Source organism: Rhea americana, unplaced genomic scaffold (genome assembly GCF_003343005.1).
Source record: "Rhea americana isolate MKP2758 unplaced genomic scaffold, rheAme1 scaffold_47, whole genome shotgun sequence".
NCBI classification, from domain to species: Eukaryota; Metazoa; Chordata; class Aves; order Rheiformes; family Rheidae; genus Rhea; species Rhea americana.
This window is the reverse complement of record NW_028186612.1, coordinates 1,880,132-1,889,197: the sequence shown is the minus strand read 5'-3', so window position 1 is coordinate 1,889,197 and position 9,066 is coordinate 1,880,132. Positions and strand designations below refer to the sequence as shown.

Sequence of the window (9,066 nt, the reverse complement as noted above, 5' to 3'; positions counted from 1 at the left end):
CTGGATGAGGAGGCAGAGTGCCTTTTCAGTAAGTTTGTCGATGATACCAAGCTGGGAGGAGTGGCTGACACACCTGAGGGCTGTGCTGCCATTCAGAGAGACCTGGACAGGCTGGAGAGTTGGGCAGAGAGGAACCTCATKGGGTTCAACAAGGGCAAGTGCAGAGGCCTGCACCTAGGGAGAAATAACYCCAGGCACCAGTACAAGGTGGGGGCCGACCTGCTGGAAAGCAGCTCTGCAGAGAAGAACCTGGGAGTGCTGGCGAATGACMAGTTGAGCATGAGCCAGCAATGTGCCCTTGTGTCCAAGAAGGCCAATGGTCTCCTGGGGTGCATTGGGAAGAGTGTTGCCAGCAGGTCAAGGGAGGTGATCCTGCCCCTCTCCTCAGCCCTGGGGAGGCCTCATCTCGAGTACTGTGTCCAGTTCTGGGCTCCCCACTACAAGAGAGACATGGAGCTGCTGGAGAGAGTCCAGCGTAGGGCTACAAAGATGATCAGAGGGCTGGAGCACCTGCCCTGTGAGGAAYGGCTGCGAGAGCTGGGCCTCTTCAGCCTGGGGAAGAGAGACTGAGGGGGGATCTTACCAATGTGTACAAGTACCTGAAGGGAGGGCGTCAGGGGGACAGGGACAAACTCTTTTTCAGTTGTCCCAGGTGACAGGACAAGAGGCAATGGGCAGAAATTGAACCACAGGAAGTTCTGCCTGAACGTGAAGGGGGAATTTCTTCCCTGTGAGAGTGACGGAGCACTGGCCCAGGTTGCCCAGAGAGGCTGTGGAGTCTCCTTCTCTGGAGATCTCAAGGCCCACCTGGATACAGCCCTGTCTAACGTGCTCTAGGTGACCCTGCTGAGCAGGGAGGTTGGACTAGATGATCTCCCTTCCAACCTTACTGATTCTGTGATTCTATGAAATATACATGATCTAAGACTAAACCAAACCAATACTGACATATATAGGTAAGAAAAGCATTTGCCTCAAGTAACCAAAATGACTTTGAAAAGATGCATTTGTATTATTGATTTGTTTGGTCATACAGTTTCTAACCTAAAGTGAAGYGAAAAAATAAAAAGCAAACTTACCTCAGCCTTTACTATTCTATCCACAATGGTCTCCAGTGTTTCCAGCATACTACACTTTACAACACCTTCAAAATACTGAGAACGGTGTTGTAGGGCTTGTGTCACTGTGATATCTAGGTTATTATACGTTTTTTCAGCAGCAAGATTCTGAAAAACGGGGCACATAACACATCTCAGTACTTACTATCAATCAATCAATCAATCAGGTAAATATTTTGGCATCAAGTAGACACATTTCTGGTATAAGCTGAGTCTACAACAAGTCACACAAAGAAAGCAAATGGTTTTCAGTTTCAGTTTTTAGGAACAGTCAAGCATGCAATTATATTAAATACCATATGACAGACTGAATTAATTAATAATATAATTTGGCAATATGCATTAGGCCAATGAAAGTCTTCTCACTTTGCCATSCAGTATTTGGCTTGATGTCACTCATCCCCTTCCTTTGCGCAAGGTGTAGAGAATATAAAGATCTAGTTCTACAGATTTTAGAAGCTTTAACAAAATACAGCTTTAATATTTTTTTTTGTTTGTTTTTCACAGGATAGGGGAGGATACCCACTGCTCTGAACATGACCCATAAGGAAGGTCTTAGTGGAAATCTAAGTGGAGGTTTCCTTCACCTTTCTTATTTCTGAGATCACACTCCCTCTCCTGGACTGTGCTGGCACTGCTATTTGACACCAGAATGTTTAAATTGAAAATTATATGCTAACAACAACAAAACCCACCATCCATCACCACCACTTATGGTGAGAAGGTCTGCAGAATTCAAGAGCTAACCTCCAAGGTTTTTATTGTTAGAACTTGCTTGTAGTAAGAGGACTCCAGACCAGCAAAGGCTCTCCTTGAAGGAGAGATGCAAAGAGAATGCATGTTCTCTCTTAACTGAGCAGGAAGATATTAATGAAATGTGCAAATGAAGACAACACTAGTGTTATCATCAGAACAGATCAGATTATTGCACATAAAGCAGATCACCTTGAGGACTTGAATAGTGTTAACTGGATGCAGTATTATTAAAAATAATATGGTCATGTACCTACAAGCTAATAAGATTTTTTGTTCTATCAGAAGAGAGCAATCTGATCTGACAGAGGAGGAAAGAAAACCTAGCTGCATTAGTCATTCTATCAGAGGACAATTATCAACAATCATCTGCAGCCAGAAAGAGACAAACATTATCCTGTGTTACCAGAAGACATGAGACAACATAAATATCAACACAGAAAACATTTTAAAGAAAGCCATCACTTCAAAAACTATACACAACTGTGGCTGCATGGTTCCAAAAAAAGAAATTCTAAGTAGAAAGATATAAAAATAAGAGTGTCGCTCAGGAAAACAGGCTAAAAGGTCATGCAAGAGGAGACAGGAATACAATTATTCAAATAAAGAAGTGCTATCCAAGATACTTGGTATCAGCACAGAAGCAATTACAGATATATTGGCTGCAAATAAATTCAAAGCTGCCTAAACTTCAGCCGTAACCTAGTAAAAAGGTTTGGCTTTCTCTATTTTTGACTAGTTGTTCTACTGCTTCCATGAGCTATTTTTGAGCCAGGGCCCAAATTCTGTATAAAATTAACAAATTACCTGCAAAAATTATATTCTGCCTGAAAGGGTCTTTCACAGACATCAGCTCAAGTCTTATATTCTTGGTGCAGATTACTACTCACAAACATTATAAAAAGGGACATTTTGTTGGCTTTACATAATTTAAAATTTTGATTTTGTTTAGATTCAGAGCAACTCAAAAGATTTATGCATACTGGATTTCTAGTGAAATCAAGATTTAAGTCAGAAATGACAAGTTACAAATATATTCTTTTAAACCTAAGACTACAGAGAAGTCTTCTTAACAGACTATAGCGACGTTTTGATAGTGTTGGCACATCTTGGCCTATTAGCTTTGTTCAGTGAAGCATTAAAGGAAGAACAAAGGCAGACCTTTTCCTTGTCCAGTGTTTTCATTTATGTGGAATTGATTTTTAGCTAGAATTTATTGTGAATGGTGAAGTTCTTGGACTGGTTAAACAATTACACTGAAATGTGACAAGACAGTTTTGAGATGATCAAAGGTATAGGTAGCTTAGTTCAGGCCAAATTCTTAATGATAGACATCAGAACACAAAGCCCTTTAAAATCTAAGTCACCTACACACATCTACTGTAACATAAAGCTATTTGTATTTCTGTAGCATCACACCATCTCTATTCCTCTCCCAATAACTGTAAAATTGATTCACAGAACTCAAAAAGAAAAAAAAAAATCTATTAACTTAGCTAATTGTATTTACAGATGGTTTAAAACACTGATTAAACTACGTGACTGATAAGTTTAGTTAAAAGTCAAAAATCACTAATTGAATCTTCAAAATACTGTGGTCGTTGAAAGCTCAGCTTACACTTTTTAAGCAAAAAATAAATCTAAAGATAGGTTGAAGCAACTTGGTGAAAGACTGGAAACATCACAGGTTATAGCTGATTATCTGATTTTAAAATCAGGCAATTTAAAGATATGCAACAACTTATTTGCTGCAAATGCTATTTCCTGTTCTCAGAAATATATTCAAGAGCACATCCACATACAAAAGATGGTCAAAAGAGCATACAGAATAAAACAATCTCCCCAACTCCCTCTGTTGGTTAATCAGCAAACTACTGTATATGAGGAAAGACTTAGGAAAAATTCTGGACAAACGATTAATAGATGCCCTAATTCTTTCCCATGTAACCAGCGGCAGTGAACAACTACATCCTTAAGCTTTTGTGTTTTTTTTCCTCAATCCCAACACACAATTCTTCCAATCAAAAGATTCAGCATCTCTAAAAATTATAGAGCTTTGATTATCTCATTACTTAGATTTGCATTTCTCCTTTCTTTTTGGTAGTGTCACTTTAATGTTATCTAAGAAATCTCTTCCTCTTGATGTCTTTCGTAGGAATAAGAAATAAAGGAAGTGTGTCCTGTATCAAAGACTACTGAAGTTGCAAAATTAAATTGAAACACTGAACCCATCAACCGTGAACTTTCATGGTTTTGGATATGTTAGAAAACTCCTGCTGTTACAGCTTCTAGCTATTCCTTGGCCAAACTTTATGGCAGAACAGTATCTTCCATGGAGTTAGAGATAGTCTAGAAGAACAAAAGGAGAGAAGTCTAGAACTTAAGACAGGCAGAAACACCAACATTTTGAAACATTTGATATTAGGGGCACTGGTTCTAATCAGAAGTATATAGAGCTGGAACTTTTTTTTTCCATTTGGGACCATCCTCCATATTTCTGAGAGCATACTGTGCGGAGTTTCAGACATCTGGATTGTTCATTATCACTAGCGGGCTGATGGAGCAAGCGAGAGGGGAGGAGAAATCAGATTTTCAAGTTTCTAAATATACAAGAACAGAGCCCTGGCCCTCTATGTTGGCAAATTATGGCATCAATCCAACTACACTGTTTTCACTCCTGAGGAAAAAACAGGATACTGACCTAAATGAGATCTAAACCAGAAGGAATACAGATGCACTACTCTGGATCCAGTGACCCACGCAAAAGAATGCACCAAGTAATTTTAATTCACTGGAAAGGTCAAGACTGCAGGAGGAAATCTGCATTCACTCCTTGAAAACAGACTGTGGAATGGCAACAGCTGGAAAAAGTAGGCCCAATCTCAGGAAGAGACACAAATATAAAAAGCCTATGCCCTCTTTTGTAATGGTAAAACCAGATCTAGCTTTGGGTCATGTCCAGAGCACTAGATGTCTGTAAAAGTAGTATTACTAAGAATGGCTTAGAAGTTCCCTTTTTATTTATTAAGTTTTAATTTACAGAATCAGTCAGGTTGGAAGGGACCTCTGGAGATCACYCAACCTCTCAAAGATTTCCTGGTGCTGGTTCCACTGGGGCTTGAACCCAGGACCTTCAGCGTGTAAAGCATATGTGATAACCACTACACTCTCTCTCAACCGCCAATTCATTTATTTATTTTTTTTAATTCAGTTCTGTTTTATTCAGTTCATTAATTAAAGGCTAAGGAATGAAACAGCTGAAACAGATATAAACGGACATTTTAAAATACTACATATAAAATATTCTACAGAATTTAAAATATACTTACTATTACATCAAATTTGGAATAAATATCTACAACTTTTCCTAAAAAGGAAAACATACATTAGCACAGTGTTTAAAACACAAAGTTATTTTTCCTGCATGCTACAATCATTCGTTATCTTATAGCTACATGGAGTCAAACAGATCAAGAAGGCAAGAACAAAAAATAAACCATAATGGAGTTCTTCCAGGCCCATGAACCTAGACTTTACATAAATATTTCTTTATATTTCTTCTCTTTTTTCCTGATGGGCCTAATAATAATAATAAATAATAGAAGATTATCTCTCAAATCAGTGTTTTACCATTATTTATCTTACCACACTCTTGTATACAGAGGACTTAACATATACCTGACTCATCCACAACAGGTAATGCTGATATCCTTCTCTCTACAAATATATTCAAGGCTTTAATGATAGGAGTGTCTGGATGTATGAAGGCAATGTTGTGGTAAGTTCCTATCCCAAGTTCATCCAAATTCTTCTTCATAAAGGCAGGCTTTGGCATCTCTGACATCTAGGAAGGTCAGAATGAATGTATTTACAGGGCAGTCTTCTGCAAGATACATTACAGCTAGCATAAATAACTACAGATAGTTATTTATGAGGAAATCAGTATTCACATATCCACCTACAGAATCCAAACAATTGTGACAAGTTGCTACAGTAATCTGCTGCTCAATCAATGTTAAACCAAACAAGCTCCAACCTAGAAGCATTACTTCTGTTCAAAGAAGTTCTAAATTAAGACCATATAACTCTCAATTTTTACTTAGAAGCTTATTTTTGTAGTAAAACACTAAAAGCTTTTGATGCTAAGCTGTGTTGTTACTTCCACTGACACTGAAAAGAAAGCAAAAGATACCATATGCTGCATGCTTATTTCAAATTTATATTGCTTTGTTTTGCCTCCTATCAATTCCTGCGACTAACATGCTACAGTGAGTTATGATAATTTTCATACTCCCTTTTCACCTGCACTTTAGCTACAACAATCACATCTTGAGACACAAGTTTCTGGCACTGTGTGGTTCTTTGAGAAAGGACAGCAAAATACTCAAATAGCACAGACATTCGTGGTGGCTATTTAGCTACATAACTAGAACAAAATAAAAGTATAGTTCCTATACCAACCTTACTTTCTCTGTTATCAAGAAAAAGATACACATAGATACACATGGAAGTGCTCAACTATGGAAGTTACCAACAAGTTTCTACACTAATCCTTAAATTACTTAATGTTATAGATTTGTACTAAAAACCCATTAAGCAAAAGTATATCTTTAAATACTTACAAAAAGCTGGAGAAACTTGAGAATTCTTTTATGCGTAAGTATATAAAGTGCATTCCCACTGACAGGATCTATAACTGGCAATCTGTGGATTTTGTTTTTGATCAATGAATATACAGCATCAAAAAGGCTGAGGAGAAAACATTAAATGTTTAATGAATTCTGGCTGACAATGAGCAATGTCAAATAGTATGTATACACACACACACACACACACACACACACACACTTAAAAACACATATAAAACACTCAATGAGTAATTATTTGTAGGGCTTTTTGCATTTTGTGAACAAACCTGTAACACTATACTCATGAACATTTAATATGGTAGAAAGGAAAGTAGAAATGTTCCTTCACAAGTCTAAATTCCCCCCACCTCTGCGCCAGTGACTGTTAYGTTGACAGAACCCCTTCACCCCGAAAGGATAGTTCTGTCAGAGACAAAACCAGTGAAAAACAGTTCTCCTGAATTTATTTAATGCATCTGAACATACTGCTGGGGGAGTTGGGGGGGGGGGGGTTGGGAAGGGAAGAGGCAGAGCTCAATCCCTCATTGCAGTTCCTTCTGTAATACTTTCCTTTTGTTTTGTTTTGTTTTAAACAAACATGCACACACGCAATTAGGCCWGAACAACTTTCTACTATGTTACCATTGGGGAATTTGAGAGAATTTATTTTCAAGAGATCTGAAATATTCCTCCAAACACTGCAGACAATGATGCAGCAATAGTCCAACCTATATAATGCTATTCTTCTTGCAAGTACCACTGGTTTTTTTCTTTGTCTTACTAAGACTGATAAAAACAAAAGATCACCRTTTATGCTAAATTAGTATGTTATAAAGTTCATAAGAACTTTGATAAATGCCTATTTGCTGGCTTAGGCATCTACCGCCGCCCAATATGCTTTGCGTTACAGATACATTGCAGGCATCAGCTATCCCCATCTGATACACGTGGAGCCAGAATTCCCGACGCTGCCCTGCACATTCCACTCCTGGAGCAAACACTCAGGAGTTAAGTGTTGCAGTCCAACTGCCACAGAGCCCACTTCTCTTTCCGGATCAGGTCTTAAGTTGACTTGAAGTATCTTTTTGTGTATGTCCTACTACATCTTATTTTTTTCCACTGTTTCTTCTGCTGCACCTTTGACTGAAAGTAATTATGTTATTTTGTTCTCTGACAGCATGCTTTGTGACCAGTTACAACTTTAGCACATTCCTATTCAGGATACAGTAAGACATTACTTTGTGTAATCACTAGTGTTCCCTGTAGCAGTTTCCTTCCACAGGATATAAGCAGTCCCAGTCCAGAAACTGAAGGAAAGCATCACAAATTGACTTCAATACTACTAAACTGCAGAACAGGAGAACGGTAAAGTCATCCACTAGAACTATCTCTTAAGTTACTTTTAGTAACTAAGGTATAATTGCACWTTAAAAACTATTGTTTGGAAAGAATTTGAAATGAAAAGATACCTACCGAATTAAGGACAGTCATTTATATTTTTACTGAACACAACTTAGCAGAGCAAAACARAAAGCCTGGCTATTATCTTTCCCGCAGTAAAAGGAAATGGCTCGTGTTGGAAGTACAGTAAGTTTTCAATTACTATGACTGACTGAAAGCAAGACAGCTGAAAGGCTCTTTACAGATTTTACTCTTCATGGAACATACACGACGAGCATACTTCGAAGGGTCATCACGCTGCCTTTTTTTGCGTATTTTTGGACAATTCATTTTGATTCAGTTGGCATATGTCTAATTTGTTTACCTGAACAAATAGACYGATAAAAGACAAAAAGCAAAGTAAAAGCTGTCTTTCTTGGGCAATTAAAAAAAAAATCTTCACACACATTATAACACATCCACAGCTTCCTGATTATAGTAAAAGACGTTTGATTGTTATCATACTCTGATTCACAACAGAAATTGTTTCTTTTTTCATAAAGCAGTCTTAAATTCAGTGTTGAGATGGAAAATTAAGCAGAATGAAAAGCAAAATCCTACCTTGCATCTGGGGAGATGTTCACTAAAGGTTTAAATGTCTCTTGTAAATAAAGCTCTGCRTACAGAAAATTAATACTCCATTACTATTTTATATGAAAGCATTACCTTTTTATGTATTCTTTACTACAAAATTAATGGGATGAAAGACAAATAAATTATTTTAGATAGTCTACCAGCTTATGCATGCTCCTTATATTAAAGATATATTAAGACAATCAAATGGTTTTAAAACAAGCATTCAAGTGAGTAAAAGGAAATACTACCACCAGAGGTCAGTACAACAACAGAAACAATCTTGCTTTACCATTTCCCTCTTTTCTGAAAGTCTGCTACATTACCTGTACAGAAATACTCTATGACAGTTTGTGTGGTAGATGGTCAGTGTCTCCCTAAAACTTACTTCCTAAATTCTGCACTTCACACCCAACCATATTTATGGATTTCTATTCACACTCCACAACTCAGGCACGACTTGCTGCTGACCTGTCGGTTCATTCAGTAAATAAGCTCACTCATTCGAATATTCTTGCATCCTGGCTCATATATACTCCCATTGTGGCTGTATG

The 9,066-nt window shown here is 37.7% G+C and overlaps 1 protein-coding gene across 6 annotated transcripts in view; it reads right to left on the bottom strand.

Annotated features, from left to right (window-relative positions):
• The window catches only part of PRKAG2 (protein kinase AMP-activated non-catalytic subunit gamma 2), a 215,860-nt gene that overhangs the window by 7,234 nt on the left and 199,560 nt on the right, over positions 1–9,066 (bottom strand). For all 6 annotated transcript variants that reach the window (XM_085316450.1, XM_085316451.1, XM_085316452.1 and 3 more), the window contains 5 exons: positions 8,501–8,555; positions 6,494–6,620; positions 5,550–5,715; positions 5,201–5,238; positions 1,080–1,226 (listed from right to left, as the gene is read on the bottom strand). In XM_085316450.1, coding sequence (XP_085172576.1) covers positions 1,080–1,226; positions 5,201–5,238; positions 5,550–5,715; positions 6,494–6,620; positions 8,501–8,555 — 533 coding nt within the window. The remainder of the gene's footprint in view (positions 1–1,079; positions 1,227–5,200; positions 5,239–5,549; positions 5,716–6,493; positions 6,621–8,500; positions 8,556–9,066) is intronic.